This window comes from Homalodisca vitripennis, chromosome 3, assembly GCF_021130785.1.
Source record: "Homalodisca vitripennis isolate AUS2020 chromosome 3, UT_GWSS_2.1, whole genome shotgun sequence".
Lineage (NCBI taxonomy): Eukaryota > Metazoa > Arthropoda > Insecta > Hemiptera > Cicadellidae > Homalodisca > Homalodisca vitripennis.
This window is the reverse complement of record NC_060209.1, coordinates 14,404,991-14,427,722: the sequence shown is the minus strand read 5'-3', so window position 1 is coordinate 14,427,722 and position 22,732 is coordinate 14,404,991. Positions and strand designations below refer to the sequence as shown.

The following is a 22,732-nucleotide window of genomic DNA, read 5'->3' as shown; positions in this document are numbered from 1 at the left end:
CGCGTCCCCGCACGGTTGCATATGATTACATATACCGACCACAGCACAAGCCCTGTCATGCCAGGCCATGGTCACAACTTGTCGTCGTACAGTTCTCAATAACATCTATTGGTTACTTACGTGGATTACATGTGCACGCGTCCCCGCACGGTTGCATATGATTACATATACCGACCACAGCACAAGCCCTGTCATGCCAGGCCATGGTCACAACTTGTCGTCGTACAGTTCTCAATAACATCTATTGGTTACTCACGTGGATTACATGTGCACGCGTCCCCGCACGGTTGCATATGATTACATATACCGACCACAACACAAGCCCTGTCATGCCAGTCCATGGTCACAACTTGTCATCGTACAGTTCTCAATAACATCTATTGGTTACTTACGTAGATTACATGTGCACGCGTCCCCGCACGGTTGCATATGATTACATATACCGACCACAGCACAAGCCCTGTCATGCCAGGCCATGGTCACAACTTGTCGTCGTACAGTTCTCAATAAATCTATTGGTTACTCACGTGGATTACATGTGCACGTGTCCCCGCACGGTTGCATATGATTACATATACCGACCATAACACAAGCCCTGTCATGCCAGTCCATGGGTCACAACTTGCCGTCGTATAGTTCTCAATAAATCTATTGGTTACTCACGTGGATTACATGTGCACGTGTCCCCGCACGGTTGCATATTATTACATATACCGACCATAAGCACAAGCCCTGTCATGCCAGTCCAGGGTCACAACTTGCCGTCGTATAGTTCTCAATAAATCTATTGGTTACTCACGTGGATTACATGTGCATGTGTCCCCGCACGGTTGCATATGATTACATATACCGACCACAGCACAAGCCCTGTCATGCCAGTCCATGGTCACAACTTGTCATCGTACAGTTCTCAATAACATCTATTGGTTACTTACGTAGATTACATGTGCACGCGTCTCCGCGTGGTTGCATATGATTACATATACCGACCACAGCACAAGCCCTGTCATGCTAGGTCATGGTCACAACTTGTCATCGTACAGTCCTCAATAACATCTATTGGTTACTTACGTAGATTACATGTGCACGCTTCTCCGCGTGGTTGCATATGATTACATATACCGACCACAGCACAAGCCCTGTCATGCCAGGCCATGGTCACAACTTGCCGTCGTATAGTTCTCAATAACATCTATTGGTTACTTACGTGGATTACATGTGCACGCGTCCCCGCACGGTTGCATATGATTACATATACCGACCACAGCACAAGCCCTGTCATGCCAGGCCATGGTCACAACTTGCCGTCGTATAGTTCTCAATAAATCTATTGGTTACTTACGTGGATTACATGTGCACGCGTCCCCCCACGGGTTGCATATGATTACATATACCGACCACAGCACAAGCCCTGTCATGCCATGGCCATGGTCACAACTTGCCGTCGTATAGTTCTCAATAAATCTATTGGTTACTTACGTGGATTACATGTGCACGCGTCCCCCCACGGTTGCATATGATTACATATACCGACCACAGCACAAGCCCTGTCATGCCAGGCCATGGTCACAACTTGCCGTCGTACAGTTCTCAATAACATCTATTGGTTACTCACGTGGATTACATGTGCACGCGTCCCCGCACGGTTGCATATGATTACATATACCGACCACAGCACAAGCCCTGTCATGCCAGGCCATGGTCATAACTTGTCGTCGTACAGTTCCTAAGGAGTTGTTTTATTGGTTAGTTTATTATACTACATTTACTTTATATCTTTAAGGAATGAAGAATGTACATACAATCTGACAGTACAACGAACACCTAGTGCATTTGAATAACATTTCAACCGTTTGACTAACAGAAATAATGGTTCTAATAGATTCAAGTGGTTGTTGGTGTGCAATGTATTTTTATTATAAATAGATTAGTGAAAGATAAAATTCAACATTATTTTGGCACTTACTAGTTGCTCTTAGCGTATATTTATTAAAGATATGTAGTGAATTTTGAAACAGTGATTCTGTATAGCCTATAGGAATTATAATTCTTGGTAGCTCTAGCAGTAGCTCTGAGCACCTAAGCATCATCTCTTAACAATTTAAATAAAGCATAATTGACCGAAAAATATGAACCGTAAAGTTAAATATTGCAAATTAAAAAATATAGTGAGTTAAAAGATAAATTAATTTTTAATTTATTGATCTTATTAATTAATCACAAAATATTGAATAAGTTCAAAGATTGTTAATTGTTAAATTAGTCGACCTTAAATATCTTGGGTAATGCAATTAGTAGTAAATTCTTTAGAGAGTAATTTAAAATTATATGTTGAAAAGTTATTTATGTTTTAAGATACTAAACTTGACATAATGCCCAACTTATTTTAATGCATAACACTTTTGACTTAATGTGTGTATTGTTCGTAAGTAGGTCAACAATGAAATGCTAGCGTTCATGTTCCTTAAGAGGGGGTTAATAAAAGAGCAACGCGGACAGGCTATTCTGTTATCACGTAAAGATAAGGCCTCCAGTAGCACACGCCGGAAACATTACGGCAATCTTTCCTTACATAACATCAGGACTGAGGGTTAAGTGCTAATTTAAAAATACTTTTCTACAGTTTCCAATTTAATATTAGCTTTCTTTATCTGAAAACTAATGTGTTTTTTATTTGAACGGCATTTTGTGAATTTTAAACAGTAACGTCGGTTTACCTTGGGTTGACTGAAATTGAATGTATCTCATAACAATAAACAACCATTTTTATTCTTAATTATGTTATTACCTTTGCACATGTACATTATAACTCAAGATGTCACACTATTAAATTAATAGACTCTCTCTCCTATACATAACACTATGTATATATATATATATATATATATATATATATATATATATATTATTGAAAAATAAAAGCAATACTGATTTTTTTGTTAACCATTAAAAACTTGACATTGCGTCACCGAGTAGTATACGTCATACATGCCATATCATAAAGATTATGGAATAATATCGTGTTCTTTTTAATTATTTACACAGATTACAAACAAAAGATTCTGTCAAAACTTTAATAATTACTGTACGGTATGTCATTTTAGTTTTGAAGGTGCACGCAAACAATAATAATCACAAAAATTATTTACTACTTATTTTTAATTACAAGTTTTTAACAGATGCCAATAATATTTTCACAGGCACTATTAATTTATACTGAGAATAAATCATTTTTGGGTTAAATTACATTTTTATTTAACTAATTTAATAATTACTTGTCTGATCGATTGTTTCTTAATGAATAATAATTTTAAAACCTATCAAAAACCTTCAAATTATCTTCAACAACGTGTTTTGGTCTCCATTTACCAATCGTTGTAGTAGTACCTAAGAAACACGCTAGGTAGCAGCACTATCCAGCAGCGGGAGATCTGGTTATCAGTAGTAAGTAGGCTGAAGTGAGAAAGTGGGGTTATCTTCTGTAGCAGGAAGAGGTAGTTAACGGTTTAACTGGGAACCAAGAGTTATGGTGTTAAGAGTGAGATATCGGTTATTTAAAAGTGTCTTCAATGATTGGAGTCAAGTTAAGAGGTAACATATATGTCATTGTTTGTTTAAGAATACTGATTCTGTTCTTAAGTATTTTTATTGTTATAGAAAGTTTTTTTTTTATTCCGATCATGAATAAACAAAGTTTTAGTTTGAAACTGTCTCATCTCGAAAATACGTAAAAACTCTTGATTCATCTAAATATTGATTGTGTACTATATACATCTGGTAACAGTTATTGAATACTACTAATTACTTAGATATTGTTTCTACAGGTATGATGTTTATTTTGTGTATTCAAACCATTTGCATTATTTTGTTTGTACTTTTAACTTCGACGCTGTACACTTTTAATAATTTTAGTTATTAATATAGTCTCCAAATCCCCAATAAGTCATTTTATCTTGTAATGTTAACCAACTATGCTACATTAATATGTACCATGTATTGTAATTTAATAGTATAAATTTGGACATTTATTATTTTTAATGACTATTTCTCCGTTTTACGAAGGCTTTAATCACTTATACTATTTAAATCAAAGTAGCTGCGTTTTGAATTTCAAGAAAATAACTCATTATTCGGTTATTTCTTAATGTACATATTTTTATTAGTTGATAAAAAAGCTCTATCATTTAACCACGGATTTAGATTACAAGTTCAATTTAGTATCTGCTAGAAATGTGTGATTTAAAAATAATTTATCAATTTAGGGCTATATCTGATAAAAGTTTACTTAAAATTATTAAAGTAGTTTTTTTTAAAAAAAACACTTGTCTGTTATTCAAATTACAAACCTTTAAATAACAATTTTTATATCATTATCTTTAAATGTGCTAGTTTCTCATTTAATTCAAAACAGTTTAATGCTCGTAATGAAACACAATTTGTTCAATTAATTATTAGGTTGTTCGTGTTAAGAATTATTTTGAATGGAAGTATACTAATTGTATTTAATAGTTACTACTAAAAGTATAATTCCCTAAACTTGTTTCAAACTTGTTTATGTAGTTTTATAAACAACAGACATGTTGTAACCCAGGTACAGATCTTAAAACCGGTTCCTTCGACCAAGGTCACAACCAAAGTGACAGTTCTACAAACTGGAACTGTACGATATCTCCACTGCTGACCGAAACAGAAATGGTTACGTAAGCTGTCAGTAACGTACTGCTCTTACCGAAAATGGGTGCTCTGTAACATTTCTTCTTGGAGGGGGGGGGGGGGTCAAGACAACTTATATTTTCCCAAAGTGGACAGAAAGTAAAGCCTCATTTTGTTCCTTAAAAAGTTCTTGAACCGTTTCTTTCTTGAGAATGATCTTTCAGCAGTACATTTCAGTAAAACTGATTTATTTAAATAATAATAATCGTATAATAAAACAGTAAGTGTCACAATTAAAATTTGAGGGGGGCCTTGGATCCCCTCGCTAGCTACCCCCTGCTTCAACTCTGTTTAACATGGCTTTTTACACTCGAGGTCATCAACACTTGTGTGACATTAGCATTTTAAATTTTTAGTTCTTAGATGTTTTGTATTTGGTATACATCTATAGTATTATATAAAAATCTAATGGTGTCTGTCTGTCTGTCTGTGTGTACGCGCGTGCGTATGTGCGTTAATTTAGTCACCCGCTTTTTTCAACTTGTTTACGTTTATAGCTGAAAGCAACATTTTCTGCAACCATAGATAAGCAAAGAGTAAACAAATATGCAGATAAGAAAATTAAAAGTTTAACTAAAAATATACTTGTATTTGTACATTTTAGCAAATGTTGAGTATATAGTGCTTGACCTGTGCTGTAATACAGATATCAATGATGAGGTAGCTATCTAACTTTTACTACAAATTTAAAAACCGTTATAAAACCCATCTACCATCTAATTTATATATAATAAACAATGCCCATAAATATACACATTTGGATATACGAGTATTTTCTTGATCGTGGCAACAATGCAAACTCACAATTGGCGTCGGAAATATAATTAGGCCTAACACGAACCAGAAGATGGTCATATATAGATGCAAAGCCTGCGATATTGTGTGTCATACCGCAGTTAACTGCTAGTTATTGATTTAAAACGAAACATGGTGATAATACACTGCTATAATTTAGTCATCTCAATGAACTGATCAAAATTTGTTGAAAATAAATCATTAAATCGTTTCATTTTTATTGATAACTGTAGAAGAAACAAGATATAAAAACAGTTTTGTTTTTTTTTTCACAATTATGTGCCAAAGACCTTATAATTATGAAATTATTTTTAGGTGAACATCAATATATATATATATATATATATATATATATATATATATATATATATATATATATATACATATTGATGTTCACCTAAAAACACAACTTTGAATTTTATCATTTAAAGTACTCGTGCAAACATATAGCTAGCAATTGTATGGACATTGGCGTATGAAAGATGACTTGCTGTTTATGATAAAGAGAGTAAATTCAAAACGTGATCACAACAGTTGTATGTCTCACCTTGAGAGTCACGATTAGTGAACAGTTTGAAGTGCACATTATGTCTGCTCATGGACCATTAGATATGCGATGTAGTGTTTTAAACTCTGCGCAGAACATTGTTATTTGTAAACAATTCTTTTTTTCATACATTACTCTTGCTGAAATGTTTTATTCCAGAATTTATATAAACATCGGTTTTCTTCTAGAGAGATTAAATTCTTTGTAAGCATAATACACAAACGTGTATCTACATTCGGTATGGATACTGTACCGATGGAGGTATATTTAAGGAGTGTTGGAAAAATGTTTAAATTCATCAATTAATTAAGGGTGTATCTTCAAACATAGATATCCAAGAGACTAAATTTTTTATAAAGGGGATGCATGTATTTTTGTGTATCAAATTTTAAGGAAGTTTTGCTTGAAAAAAAAATTAAATTGATATACAACTAAAAGCGCTTGTTTCCTAGGCTCAAATATTACTTTAATGTCTTGCTATACTTCTACACTTCAAGCGAGGCGTCATAGTAATCAACACATTACGATTTAATGGTGTGACGTCACGATCAAAAATAAGTTTCCGGGCGAAAATAGGGGACTGGGTGGCGTGACCTACTTTGATTGCAGTCTTACTAGTCTTTTATTACTACAAAAACTTTAATTTAGTGCTAACCACAGAGTAAAGAATAAAGTAAAGAGTAAGAACTGTACCATGTTTTGAAAGATCTCACTTTGTGGAACAAACAGTTGAGAACACAGCAGAGTGTCGGTGGATGCAGTTAATGTGAGGTGCATTAGTTTAAAAGCCGTATGTGATATAGTTGATGGCTATGTACACAGTGGCTATCTATGCCCAGCGTTATCACAAGTTTGTCGACCCGTAGCAGACGCGCGATAAAGCTCTCATTACTAGCACACTTACGGCAGTGTTGTCTACTCACGTGTTTGTTTTATCCCGTGGAGACTGTAGACGGTGCTATTGTTCAATGTCATCAGATGTCATCAGTAGCGTTAGTTCCGCGGCTGTTATCTACAGCATACGAAGTCAACAACATTTTATGATCTTCGATCAATAACTATGATTGTATTATAATTGCCTTTGTATAGAAAGATCTTCCAAAGCTTCAATATGTGGAGCAAAACTAAAAAGAATAGACTCGTATTCACATTATACAGGGTGTCCAAAAAGTCCCGGGTCGGTTAAATATTTTTCAAAATATTTAAAATAGAGCTACAAAACCTTACACAAAGTTACTGGACATAAAAATCTATTTTATCACATATTCAGTGATCCGCTACCTCCTCAGGGGGGCGGCCCGCTAGGAGTCAGAAGAAAATCTTAAAGTAAGCATAGGTTGATATGTATATCAAATAAAAGATCTTTATTAGTAGAGTACAGAGCCGCAAACCCGACCTCAAACGGATAAGCGAGTCAAAAATTACAGCCGTTCAAAGATGTGTATTTTTTTTTACATTAACCCAAGTTGCAAACTCTAGCCATCTTTGAACTACTGTCATTTTTGACTCCTAGCGGGCCGCCCCCCTGAGGAAGTAGCGGATCACTGAATATGTGAGAAATTGATTTTTATGTCCATTAACTTTGTGTAAGGTTTTGTAGCTCTATTTTAAATATTTTGGAAAATATTTAACCGACCCGGGACTTTTTGGACACCCTGTATTTATAAAGTTAATGTATCCAAATCGTTAACAGTTTTATTGCACTAAATACGTAGGCTCGTCTAGACAATCGTTCACATTCAGTAAATGTTACTAGGAACTCTATAACTTATATTTTACACATTCTTTCCGGCACCTTTACTGACTTCAGTTTCAGAACTTTCAAACATCCCAGCGGCTCGTCTTGAATATTCATCAACTAAGTAGAACGCATAATAATAGAGGTAATAATAGAGGTCATGGAACTTTGTTGGTTTTTGCCGCTCGTATCGTGGCCGAGACCATTTATACTCTATGACTGAGGTAACGATCACTACTCACTGCTTACCGCTCGTGCTGTAGCCGAGGACGTTTATACTCTATGGCTGAGGTAACGTTCACTGCCCACCGCTTACCGCTCATATCGTGGCCGAGGTCATATATACTCTATGGCCGACAACGATAGACGCAGTGGTGAGTCCGGTTGAAATGGTTGTAGAGGGGTTATGACGCCAGGATCACACATTAAGTGTGTTCCTTGAATTTCATCTGAAGCATTCGATAACGTTGACCATGTTATACTGCTTGAAAAACTAGAATCTCATGGCAAGAGTTGTGCCGCTCATAAGGCTTAGATCATTTTTAAATCAGAAGTCGTATAGTTTTCAAACCAATTTAACTGAGTTATGGAGTTCCTAAGGGCTCAATACTCAGTCCAATCCTTTTCCTTTTATACGTCAACTACGTATATTCATCGGTGCTGAATGGTAAAATCGTGCAGTATGATGATGACACAACTCTATGTTTCAGAAATCTACACCCCAAAATTCCTTGGAATATTCCTAGATCGATGGATGGTTGACGTGGAATAACCACATTAACCATGTGTGCGCCAAACTCTCCTCAGGAATATATGTTTTGCGTTCCTTGGCCCGATATTGCCCTAGTAGGTTACTGATTGCGGCATATTATTGGCTAATTCACCCTCAGCTTTCCTATGGAGTGGTGTTGTGGGGGGGCCTGTGCAAGAAATCATTTCCTGAGTGTGTTCAAATTTCAAAAAAGCGATTCTTACTATCGTAAAATTGAATTTCAGGTAGTCGTGCAGGACAGCATTCAAAAGTTTGCAACTGTTGACTTTGCCCATTCTCTAAATTTGGAAACAATTTTTTTCTTTTTGTCTAAATGTGCCCTTAATAAGGGTCGTGACATACACGGGTATGAGACTCGAGACAGAGATAAGTACCGTACTGAAAAACACAGAACGGTGGTTTATGAGCACTTGCTTTCGCAGGCAGGTGTTCATTTTATCAACAGAGTGCCCAATTCTATAAAAATGCCCAAACGCCCAAGGCATCAAAATCTTGTTGCAGGCGCTTTCTAGTATCAATTACATTCTACACAATGACGAGTTTCTGGCGTTTAACTGGTAGAACACACAATTCGATGACTGACTCCAGCGCTGAAAGTGGGTTGAAATTGGCGAAGGATGAATAAGACTTGAATGTATGAACAATGATGTAAGTTTGGATGGCGGTAATGTGGTGTGCGTGTTTATTATAATAAAATTAGTGAATACATTATGACGTCTGCCATACAATGTGCAATTGTTATGAGTAATGAAAGATTTTATTTGCCGAAGGCCAACGCCCACCGCCCACCGCCAACCGCTCGTACTATCAAACCCAGCTGCCGCAGGCGACAGATAGCGCGGTATGGCCTTAACCTAGTTCTAAAGGTATCAGATTCATTCCCAAATTGCCACAACAATGATCGCTTCCTGGAAGTCACGAGCACACGCTTAAGCCTATGTTAGCAGAGGACGTACGACAAAAATTTTATTATGTAGGTTATGTATACGTGAGAGTCATTTTGCATCGTATAAGAAATCTAATTTCTCATGAAGCGATATAGGAATTACAAAAAATAAAACATTAATTATGCTAGTTTGGGTAGGGTTCGAATAGGAAAGTGTTTAATACAAATTGATCATTCATTTTTCATCGGTCATATTTCTTTTAGTTAGATAGACCCTTAAGGTGATAAAATCAGTTTTAGGTTAGAATACTTTTTTTAAACATTTTGCTCACTTTAAGGTATTTGTTCTAAAAACTAAAAGAAGAAAAATGGTTTTTTATTATTCCACAAAGATTTGTACACGTGTGAAGCAAAATTTAGGGGCATCGTATAACTATACAATATCTGTTGAAGATACGGAATTGTTTTGCTGTATGTATATGGAAGATGTCTGGAGGGATTAAAAATTTACAATTATTTTATTTATAAAATGTAATTTTTCTAAGAAATTTCCCTTTATTATAATTATGTAGTTTTATTAAATTATATTCAATTAAAAATATTTGTCTTGTTAAAGTATAAGTAATTAAAAGTATATTATCCCCTTTTATAAAAATATCAATTCCCACAAAAGTTTTATTAAAATATGTAATGTACTAGGTTATAGTCAATTAAAAAATATTAGTTTTCTTAAACCATAAGTAATTAACAATGTACCACTCCCTGAAAGTATAAATTTAAACATACATTATACATTAATGTTTGCAGTTAACAACAATAACGAAATCTCCGGTTCTGATACATATAAGAATTGTATTGCATTTTATATATTTAACTTGACGAACATTATTTATCTGATGTAGTCATATATTTATATAGTTACATTGACGCATGCCATACAATGTTGTAATGGTTTCATGCAATAAAGAATATTATTGTTATTACTAAACAATTCACAGTCGTGTTTGTATTTTCCCGTTTTTATTTAAGCCTGTTTCCAAAATGTCGTACTGTACATGTAATTTTTTATGTTGTGATCAAAAATATTTCTGTGCCTTTGTTTATTATGGAAATAATCCAAATAACCGATTTCACCACATTAATTTAATCAACCACCAGACAAAATGAATACCAACGTTATAACAGCGCCAGACGGCGAGATAAAGAGATTGAAAGATGTCATTTTTAGTCTCGTTATCTCGTTAGCTGACGCTGATATAACTATAATTTATGTGCCTTTGAGACACCATCTTGAGACTGCTCCATGGTATGAATACAATTAGAAGATATCATAGTTGTTCTTCTTTACTCTCACCGTTTATTTCTATCTCACAGAAACAACACAATGTGTATTCTGTTCTATCCACGATTGCCACGGTTCTTTTAGTATAGTTTAAAGGAAACGATAAAAATATAATTTTTTGTTTCAGTTAGTCACGTTTATTCAAAGAATTTAAGACGTTGAAATTCGGATTAACAAAAGTGATTTAAAATAAACGATCTGAAATTATTTACCGGGAAAGATAAGATATGTATTGACCATTAAGAAATTACAAAAATTACAATAGGTCTCGTCAACAATTATAACAATACTATTACTACAAACAGAAGTGGAACACACTTCATAAAACCCAAAAAAAAGGAAGCAGACAACAAAAAATGACAGTACATTGGCCCCTGGCAGAACCTTATTGTTCAAGTATATTCAAACGTGTTAAACTAAGATATAAAATAACAACAAAATCTCAAATAATATATTAGATATTATTAATTAATTAAGCTTGTAACATCACAAAGCAATCATACCATGGTAAACATTGTCCATGTTGCCAAAGAAGCGCATTAACATTTTATTGTTTGCAAATTACACTCTTAAATAAAGTTTCTCTGTACTTTACTATTGTAGTTTAATTCTTGTTGTTGAATTCTACTAAGAGATAAAATTCAGGTTAGAAAAATGAAAATTTTAAAATGGAATTTAAATAATTTTGGTCGCATTTAATTTATGAAACCCTGTTTAACTTACATGAAAGTCGAACTGGAGTACTGCCTGCAGAAAGTATTTGTCAGAAGCCTGGTGCAAGGCTACAAGGTACAAGAGTCCTATAAGATGTTGTGTTACATTCCAATTGTAATAAAAATATATTATTTAAATAGCTTTTTTAAACCGTCTTAAAATAATATTAACTTAATACAATAGTGCCAAATCATTCCTTAAGTACGCTTGGTTAAGTGGAATTGTGGAATTAAAAAGAAGCCACTGATAACTCTGATAACTCGAGACTTCCTTGTTTGATTACATGAGAACATGATAAGTTACAGACGTAATTAATTGTAATGATGCAAATTGTCTATTACAGGCGGTATCACCAGCACGTGCACATTTAATTGGTACTTTATTTGATTATGAAATATTTTCTTAAAGATCACAGAAAATATATTGTTTTTAGACATTGTTCACAATTCATAAGAAAGGAATCACACTGCTTTTCTATTCGTGTTCGTATTTTTTCATTGTACCATTACCTCACGTGGTCAATAATAATTTTCGTCAGGATATAAAAGCGATTGATGTGATCTTCACAGAAATCCCCAAGTATATATTTTCTGTTTATTTACTTGTATTTGTACTATGTTATTTTATATTTTTATACAATTTATGCGCCTGAAGACGATTTTTACCGAAATATAGTGCAAAGTTTTAAAAATAATTTTATTTGTATATTAATTTATTAAAAGTTATATATATATATATATATATATATATATATATATATATATACACAGATTAATACATTTTTTATAGATGGCAACAGACGAAAATAATTGAATCGTAAAAAGTAAGGGCTCTGTGGTGTAGCCTAACCACATTCACCCGACAAGTGAGAGATCCGGGTTAGAGCCCCGGCGGAGCAAGTACTTTTTGTGATTAAATGTGTATTGTTCTATATATGTGGATGAGTGATCCTGTCTCGAAAGGTAGTTTATTCTTGTTTGACCACATGATCCGAATCTACAGGGGATTCGTAAGTCTCATCCTGAGATATTGCACCTGTTTAGAGATATTTAGATGTAGATATCTCAGATTACGGTGTCCCTGAATTGTTTGTCGTACTATAACTGTCGTATACTTGCAGGCTGGGCAGTTCCCGTGGCGGGGGGCTGAGCTACTTCCACAACCCTGGGACAGAACCCCTCCACTACCTGACCATCGGTCAGCTGGTGACGGGGGCAGCTGGGAGATGGCCCGATACCGATGTGTTCGTCTCCACTCAACACGGCACCAGGCTTACCTTTAGTCAAGTGGAACAACAGGTGAGCATCTAGGAGGAGTTTTGGAACAAAGTTTTAGTCAAGCGGAACAACATGTGAGCATCCACGAGGAGTTGTGGAATAAAGTTTTAGTCAAGCGGAACAACATGTGAGCATCCACGAGGAGTTGTGGAACAAAGTTTTAGTCAAGCGGAACAACATGTGAGCATCCACGAGGAGTTGTGGAATAAAGTTTTAGTCAAGTGGAACAACAGGTGAGCATCCACGAGGAGTTGTGGTACAAAGTTTTAGTCAAGCGGAACAACATGTGAGCATCCACGAGGAGTTGTGGAACAAAGTTTTAGTCAAGCGGAACAACATGTGAGCATCCACGAGGAGTTGTGGAACAAAGTTTTAGTCAAGCGGAACAACATGTGAGCATCCACGAGGAGTTGTGGAATAAAGTTTTAGTCAAGCGGAACAATACGTGAGCATCCACGAGGAGATTTGGAAGTACCTGGATACTTCAAAAACAATTTATGTGTAAAGTAAAAAATACAAATGTTGGAATTCTGTTAAAGGGTTATATCATTCTAAACGCTGGGTTGATCATAAAATTACTTCATAATGTACCCTAAGCACTGTCATAAATTTTTTTTGTATCCGGAAAAGGTACCATAAAGAGCTTCAATTTGTTATAAAAAAACGAGTCCAACCGATCACTAACATTTTGTTTTGAAATATGAATAGTTTTGAACATCCCTATTTTGAGTGATTTTGGACCCTGTAAAGGCTCGCAGGTATCCAGCTAAAATTGCTCTTTTTTGGCTTTATCTCAGAAGTACAATACAGGTCCATAGGATCATCTTTTCGTTGTTGTGATTATTTAGAGAGGAATTATGTTATCCCGAAAGAATGGGTTTTTATAAGTTCTTCTACACGCCGAGTTCTTGATAATATATGGCCTACGATCTTAGCTACAGAAAAATCTCTAATCACTATCTCCGAGACAGCCATACTAACTTCAGTAGTTAGAATGATATGGTTTATAGTAGGGAAGGAACTCTTCTACAAGAGCTCAATATGTCAGATAGTCCATTCACAAATCCTAAATTCGTGAATCAGTAGGTCACACAATTGTTTGGGATTGTATATGCCATTGCGTTTTATAATGATTCATTACCGTATTTATATCTTCTTTCTACCCATTTCCATTTATGACACTGGCAACGTGCAAAAAAGAAAACAGATATAACACAACTTGAAATCTGATACAGTTTTTGAAATAGTTTTCTGCCTGTCTTTTTTACACTGATAAGTTCTTTCTTGTACTCAGGCCAATAAGCTGGCGGCAGGATTCCTAGACCTGGGGTTGGTGCCTGGGGACCGTCTGGGGATCTGCAGTCCAAACTCTGCCCAGTGGTTCCTTACTGCTCTTGCTGCTTCTAAGGCGGGACTCATCCTGGTCAGTGATGATCCACTGCAGACCGTAAACGTGGTGATGGATTATGTTATAGCATTATACTTTATGAGTATGCGATAGACCAGTATTATGAGCTGAGTTCTATAATCAGGTTGGTTCCTGATTCACTTCTCCTACTTCTAGTTAAATCCCATTAACCTGTTTTCAGAGAGTCATAACTCCTAAGTTGATAGCGACTGATAAATTAGTTTTTTTAAGAGTCAGTGAAAAACTGAAGGAAAGCAGAAAATTTGGGCTGGTTTGAAAAGCATTTTCATATAATATCCTTTTTATCCATATACGAGTGTATCTAAATGGTGATATGGAATATTTACTATTTGTATATAAACATCTTAATGGAAATTACAAGTATGGCAATTGCAACTTTTTTTAACAAAGTATGACTAATAGAATATTGCGTTTTTAGTTCGATATAACTAAAATGCTACGTGTTTATACAAATGAATAATTTCCTCCGATCATTTTAGTATAGGTAGTAATAAAGAATTGAGACTATAAAATAATAGGTACTCTTAAAATAAAAAAAACTGGTAGCCATTAATCTTCACCATTTTATACCGTTCAATATTCCTTCAGAAATCTAAATTCAAATTTAAATTGTATATTTTGAGATCTATATTCTTTATGTAATATACTACTCTGTAATGGATTTGCTTTTTAATTATTGATAATTCCATTTTTGCTAGTATTATGTTTACATGAAAATATGAAATCATCCTCAATCTACATATAAAACTCAATTTACATAATTTCAAAAATTTTCTTGAACCGTTTAATTATTGTTTTTGGTTCTATTTTATTTACTTGTAAATTGCAAGAGGTAACAAAGTCTACAGTTTAATAATGAACAATGTTTATTACACACCACAACATCGGTTTTGCATTATCGTACAGGCTAAATAAAACTGTTATCTTATAGATTACAGACTTGTCAGTAACCTTATCATAAATCACTTACGGTATCTGATAATTCGACGTTTATACGACGTAGGGGTGTATACATCCTTTACATCCGCCCGCTATCATCACTTACAAGCGTGTAAAAATAAGTATATAAATCAAGAGTAATCCTTGTTAATACAAATTTGAAGTACACCATGCCACGTGTCGCTTAAGAGACAATACTCAGGTTGCGTGCAAAATGTTATTTCTATAACCCGTTTCATGAGACTACCTGCGTTAATATGTCACATATAAAATGTAATTTGATTGTACTCAGTTTTATTACTAACTTATTCATCCTGCAATATTTTAGTTATCATGATTGTTACCTATAGGACAAATGATAAACTTTTTTATTAACGTTAAGCCACATCTCGTCGAGTCACATCCATCATATAAATGAATGTTTTTTTTTTATAGAATTGAAGTTTCATAAAATATTGAAAGTGTGTAGTCAGTTAGTAGCTGAAATATCGTGCAAGTTTCTGAATAAAATCCTAAGCGATTTTATTTTAGCGAAGTTTAGGTTACAGTTCGTATGACACTAGGCATCTGTGATGTATACGAGTTCGTACTCAATGGTTTGTTAGTGAAAACAAAACAGAAATCTTGTATGTTTTATAATAAAGGACAGATCTTTTACAGCATACGATTAACGGGGTTTAGTTTATAATGCTCTTTGTCATTATAACAGAAATTCGTTTTGAATTTTGTTACAATTTTTGTGTTGAAGGAAAGCTGTTCTTATAATCAGGTGTGTTTTTTTTAATTTGATTCTACTATAGATATTCTGTTATAAATGGATCATTGGAATGGATAACATAAAATTGTTATTTATTTTAGTTGTGTTGAACTTCATTTATTGAGATTAAATAACACAGATTTAAATGGCCCTTTTAATCAAGACAGAAATGTTAGTGAAAGTAAAGATCTTACTGAAAATACATTTATAACTATAAAATTAAAGTAATAAGATAACATGGCTTATGGCACCATGTTACGATTTTGATTTAATCATGACCAAAATTCAGAAGAATCTAGCATTATTTCATCTACATGATTCTACATGATTGATTTGAATTCCATGGTAGTCATTAAATCCTTTAAATCCATTTTGGAGAAGATAAAATGAGGCAGATCTCTAGTGTCATGACCGCTTCCTCAGTCGAGCACTAACTGAGAAGCCTCTGGCTTTCAAAAACCATATTCACAACCCTGTGAACACATTCTAGATACAATGGATATGACATTATAAAAAACGTTTATACATTGCTGAAAACATCCATATGTCTAAGCGTCGTGTGTGGAAACTTACTTGTCCAATGTTGTTTCCAAAACTTGACACAACTGTTTCTGAAAACTTGAAAAAACGGAATACTTATTTAGCTTTGCCACCCACAAATTTTGGGTGTTAACTTTCACCAATCTTGGTAAATATTTGAGTGCATCCAGGGCAAGCAATGTGTTAATGAAACTTAAATATAATAATATGTTAGGGATTTATTTTTAAAAAAATTACTAAACTTTAATAGAATTATAAAGTCTCCTCTTATCTCACCCACCATAAACTTATTCATTTTTTCATATTGTGAACTCTTCCCACAGGTGTCGATGAACCCTGCCTATATGAAGGAAGAACTGGAGTACTGCCTGCAGAAGGTGTCTGTCAGAGCCCTGGTGACAGACGAGACCTACAAGGTACAGGAGTACTACAAGCTGTTGTGTGAGATTGTGCCTAACCTTTCTGACCTTCCCCAGAACACAAAACTCAACTGCAGCAAGCTTCCAGACTTCTCGGCCATCATCGTCAACTCTGAAAAGAATCTCCCGTAAGTTATTAGGACAATTTTATTAGATTATGTTTTATTTATGAGCTCCAAACTGACCCACTAATTCTGTTTGCCATTACCTTTACAGGAAACGCACAGTGACTATACATGAAACTTTACAGTGACTAGACAGGACACTGTGCAGTGACTATACACGAAACTTTACAGTGACTAGACAGGAAACTGCACAGTGACTATACATGAAACTTTGCAGTGACTATACAGGACACTGTGCAGTGACTATACATGAAACTTTGACAGAAACTGCACAGTGACTAGACAGGAAACTGCACAGTGACTATACATGAAACTTTACAGTGACTAGACAGGAAACTGCACAGTGACTAGACAGGAAACTGCACAGTGACTATACAGGAAACTGTGCAGTGACTATACAGGAAACTTTACAGTGACTGGACAGGAAACTGCACAGTGACTAGACAGGAAACTGCACAGTGACTAGACAGGAAACTGCACAGTGACTATACATGAAACTTTACAGTGACTAGACAGGAAACTGCACAGTGACTAGACAGGAAACTGTGCAGTGACTATACATGAAACTTTACAGTGACTAGACAGGAAACTGCACAGTGACTAGACAGGAAACTTTACAGTGACTAGACAGGAAACTGCACAGTGACTAGACAGGAAACTGCACAGTGACTAGACAGGACACTGTGCAGTGACTATACATGAAACTTTACAGTGACTAGACAGGAAACTGCACAGTGACTAGACAGGAAACTGTGCAGTGACTAGACAGGACACTGTGCAGTGACTATACAGGAACTGCAATGCCAGCAGTTGGAAAAGATGATCCTTCTTTATACGTGATGTATAAAAATGTGTTAGCGGAAATATTTACTTCACCAGGCATACGCTAGGAGAGCAAAATATTACATGTAACACAGCTGGACTTCTTGCTAATCGGTAACAAACTCTACCGAGCCAACAAACCATATTTTTGCTGACCACATATTTTTCCTGGAAGAGGTGAAGAAAAGAAACTAACGGTGAAAAAAAGTGTAATTTATTTTAGGTCCCAGCTTAATTTTACTTAATAATGTGCCAAACTTTGGCTCTCAGTCAGCAAAGATTAGTTAATATCCCCTTGGAATAATTTTTGTATTAATATTTAAAATCTTACTTTTAATGTTATTTTTAGGAACCGATAGTCTGAAATTATTGGATCTGTGTGGGTTTCTTTCTTCACTTAAGCCAAGAACGTAGCCAGGAAAACATTTTGGGTGGGGATTCAGAAAACTGTTTTTCCCCGTAGTGGACAGAGAGTAAGGCCCCATTTTGTTCTTTGAAAAGTTCTTGGCCCGTTTCTTTTTTGAGAACGATCTTTCAGCAGTACATTTCAGTAATACTGAATTATTTAAATAATAATAATCGTTTACTAAAAAAGTAATTGAACATTTAAAACTTGGGGAGGGGGGGTTCGGACCTCTTATAGCCTCTCGCTGTTTACGTCCTTGACTTAAGCTAACATGTAACATTTCTCCGTGTCACCTACTCAATCCTAATTGTTATCTAGTCACATGATCATATAAATCAAATAGCTGAACTTATGAAATCCGTTAAAAAGAATTATTAAAAAACTAATCAATGACCTCTTTCATTTTTATACTTTTATTATATTTTAGTATTTACGTTTATTATAATCAAATATACATAAGTAATGGGAACCTATTTGTAACGAAATCATTTTTTCACAATAAGCTTTAGTAATATGGTAATTATTCGATCAGTGATCAGAAACAAAAATGAGTATGCTTTATAAAATTTTCATGACTTTTTAAAACAATTTTACAAATTATTCACTAATGTGTTGAGAAAATTCACTGCAACAAATACAAATGTGTTTACTTAAAATGTCTAGTGTATCACAATAAGAATAAGTCCTATAAAAATGTGTACCAGATTGAAAACATTTTTTTTAAATATAGTATTATTTTCATCTAATTTACTGCTGTATTCGTGAGCATATTTTTGAACAATCATACAAATATACACATATTTACATTACAGAATAAAATGGAAACAATATAAACAGAATAACTAATCCACGATAATACTTATTCTGTTTGTCATTCTGAGTAATCAGTTGCCAGTTGGAAGCTCACCCTATTTCAATTTGTTTCCAGAGGAACATTCAGGTTTTGCGACGTTCTCGAAAGTGCCGGCAACCTTCAAAGGCTGCATGAAGTACAGGAGCGCCTGCGGCCTGAACATATCGGAAACATTCAGTTTACATCAGTACGTAAATTATGTACAAACATTAATCAGTCATTTCAATTGCTAAATCACTAATGTAAAATTCCAATAGGCTATTTTCTTTTAGTTTATACTACCTCACTGTTTATTCGTGAGCGAACGTTATAAAAAAAAAGAAATACTAGTTGTTCTTATAATTTATAGCATTTCTATCTCTGACAAACAAGGTGCTTTAATTTTAATTATATTTATGATTTACTAGCTGTTTCCCGCGGCTTCACACGCTTTACGTGAGCCTTGGCCATATATTTGCACTTCTGGTTCAAGTGCATTATATTTCTAACACCGATGTAGAGTTTGCCTTCTTGTCACGATCAAGAAAATCTGTGTATGCTTATTATATAGGTAGCCATTATACACGTACATGTATTTTATTATAAAGCGGCCTAACAGTCAAGCTTTAAGTTCAACCATATATTTATCATAAAGACAAACATATATTCTAACTTAGTGCCTTCAAATAGTCTTTGGCAAATTAATATGCGTAACTGTCTCGTAATTGCAGTTTATAATGTGCAGGCGCTTTGAAAACTTTTATATTTTGCAGCGTCACCTCGTGGTGAGTTTTATAAATGAGTATAGCATATAAACCTTCTCCGTCGAAAAGTACATGTACATTCAAATTTTCATAATGATTGGACAAACACACAAACATTAATTTATATATATATATATATATATATATATATATATATATATATATATATATATATATATATATAGATTTACAGGTCTATAATGTCTTTTAATTTATCCTAATCTTGTTATTACATATTGTTTGTAATGTTAGGGAACCACAGGGAAGCCAAAGGCTGTTCCACTCAGTCATTTCAACCTAATCAACAATGCTTACAATGTTGGAAAACGACTTGGAATGAACAAGAAGGTGAGAAAACTAGCTCAGTTTCTTATCTGTGTTTATCTTCCTAAAAACTGTAAACTGGCTAACTAAAAGTCATTTCTGTAATGAAAGAAATAAGTTGAGTATGATCAAACGTGTATGAAACTTTTAGAAGAATATTGGAACCCAGGGCTGACTATCAAATTTTAGTCAATTGCAAGATGGATCAGAATATTCGATTTCCAATGAACGTTACTGTTTTTTAACAATGTTTACCTGAACCGGACAAACCAATTTGTCCGTTTTTCAAATTTCCCATACTAACTGTAGTTTAATGTTATTTCATGAATACGTTGACTATTGGTCATGAAAATAACCGAAGGCATATAAATTATATTTACAAATTACACTTCAGAAATGTTTGGAAAATAATAAACTAAAATACTAAAGAGTAATGGTTTTAAATCTTTTACTACCAATTGAGTTTGTTATACACTGATTAATTTTCCATCATTTTTTCACATTCGTAAACCTTACATTCCCATCAGATGGTCAAATAAGTGAGACATGTTTATAGATGAATAGCCTGTATTATAAAACTTGTACTAATGTACTAATGTGCTCAGAAACTATTTTAAATGTTTTTTATGGTTAATTTATTGTTGTTTAATTGATTTGTAAAGTAATGTAAGATTTTCCGTACGCTCAGTATTTATTGCTTACAGCGTAGCAAAACATCTGGAATATTTTACTACACTAAAAGTTCAAATATGGAACTTAGAGGTGAAATGACAAGAAGATGGCACTATCTAGATGACCTTAATATCACTAGGTGTTTAGTTAAAAAAGAGTAAACATGTTATTTACACAGTTCATCAGTAAATGCCCAACTACGATGTTAAAGAATCATTGGGTGTGGAATTCAAGCTGACTAAAAAATAGAGGGGAAGGCAATTAAAATAATTTTGATAAGAGCAAATTTCATCCAGTTTTTCCAATCCCAAAATTTTAAGTGTTTTAGTGGCTAATCTTTAATTAGTATTATAATTTATTATTTTTCATGTTACAGCACAGCAAAATTCTCGCTCAGGCACCATTCTTCCATGCGTTGGGTTACATAGCTGCCTTGATGACCAGCTTCCACTTCGGTTCCACGATGGTCCTCCCTTCTCCCACCTTCAGTGTACCCGACTCTTCCGAGGCCATCAAGCGGGAGAAGTAAGCCAAGCACCTGAGCACATTTCCCTTCTCGATATTACTATAGACTTTGCTCATAGAGTATGTAATTACACACGCGAAGTAATCATTGTTATTAGCCATAGTTAGACGTTAGAAGCGCAAATAAAAGTTAAATCAGCTTCAGCCAACTATATGAAAACTGACTATCTGGCTGAAATGGCGAATTTCAGTCTTTTACTTCGTTTATTGACAGTATAAGTGTTTCAACAAGGACGTCAGTTAAGGGGTCCAGGGGGTCCGGATCTCCCCCTCAATTTTAATATTTTTCAATTCTGCTTTAGTAAATAATAATTATTATTTAAATAATTCAGTATTACTGACTTGTACTGCTGAAAGATCGTTCTCAACAAAGAAACAGGCCAAGAACTTTTTAAAGAACAAAAATGGCGCCTACGGGAAAGTATAAGTTGTCTGGATGTCTGGACCCTCCCCCCAACATTATTCCTGGCTACGTTTATTAAAAAAAATTGTGGAGTTTAACATTATATAAATAACTGAATTCAAAGTTTACGATTATCGTTTTATAATGTTTTTTTATTTTTATCTTTAATTATTTTTATATATCCAAAATTATACTCTGTTACATTTTATATGTTTTTTTATTATTCAGACAATAGCGGGAAATAATTATTGTTTAAAATTGTTTGCATTCAATATTGATGACACAACTTCATGTTGTTATCAAATGTTTGTTGTTGTTATTAGTTTACATCGTGTTTGTTCTTCTCAAATGCTGATTAATTGTCATTTACCATTGTTCCGTTCAACTTATATGGTGGTATGGATTGGTACAAAACTGAAAATTCAGAGTAAATGTATTTTGATGTCTTTAAATGTAATATCGTCAAGTTTAACTAATTAGTTGAAGTCACCATTAAAATAACAGGTATTTCTCGATCAAATCAAATAAAAATATTCTATATTCATACTGTATTACATGAATACAATTAAGAATAAGAATAAGAATACGTTTATTTTTCTCCTTTTCTCAAAAAGAACAACATACATTAACAATTTAAGTATAGAATACAAAAACAACACTTGCCAGGCTGCCTCCTAAACAAAATAAACTTTTACACTTATATAATGCTTAGCAGCTAAAAAAAATAAATAAATAAAGAGTAAAAATTTAAGTATCTAAACTAACATTTTAAAATATATAATAAATTTTTCGAGACAATTAACTAAGGAGAAAATAAATAGGGCCCTAAGGTTTGAAAAACCTGTTTTGGGGTTTCCATCATAATATTAAACAAAAATAACTAAGAGAAAATCCATAGCGGCAACTAAATTGTAACAACGTTGTTTCCCTAACATTACTAAAAATCATATGAATTATAACCACACCACTACTACATATAAAAAACAAGAAA

The 22,732-nt window shown here is 34.0% G+C and overlaps 1 protein-coding gene across 2 annotated transcripts in view; it reads left to right on the top strand.

The window, feature by feature from the left end:
- The first annotated feature begins 3,456 nt into the window (after window positions 1–3,456).
- The window catches only part of LOC124356607 (medium-chain acyl-CoA ligase ACSF2, mitochondrial), a 31,393-nt gene continuing 12,117 nt past the window's right edge, over window positions 3,457–22,732 (top strand). The window contains exons 1-7 of one of the 2 annotated variants that reach the window (XM_046807713.1): window positions 3,457–3,591; window positions 12,628–12,805; window positions 14,079–14,207; window positions 16,773–16,996; window positions 19,150–19,261; window positions 20,070–20,165; window positions 21,190–21,338. In XM_046807713.1, coding sequence (XP_046663669.1) covers window positions 3,527–3,591; window positions 12,628–12,805; window positions 14,079–14,207; window positions 16,773–16,996; window positions 19,150–19,261; window positions 20,070–20,165; window positions 21,190–21,338 — 953 coding nt within the window. In that variant the 5' untranslated portion in view covers window positions 3,457–3,526. Of the gene's footprint in view, window positions 3,592–12,627; window positions 12,806–14,078; window positions 14,241–16,772; window positions 16,997–19,149; window positions 19,262–20,069; window positions 20,166–21,189; window positions 21,339–22,732 lie in introns of both variants that reach the window. The other variant, XM_046807712.1, reaches the window with a different exon arrangement.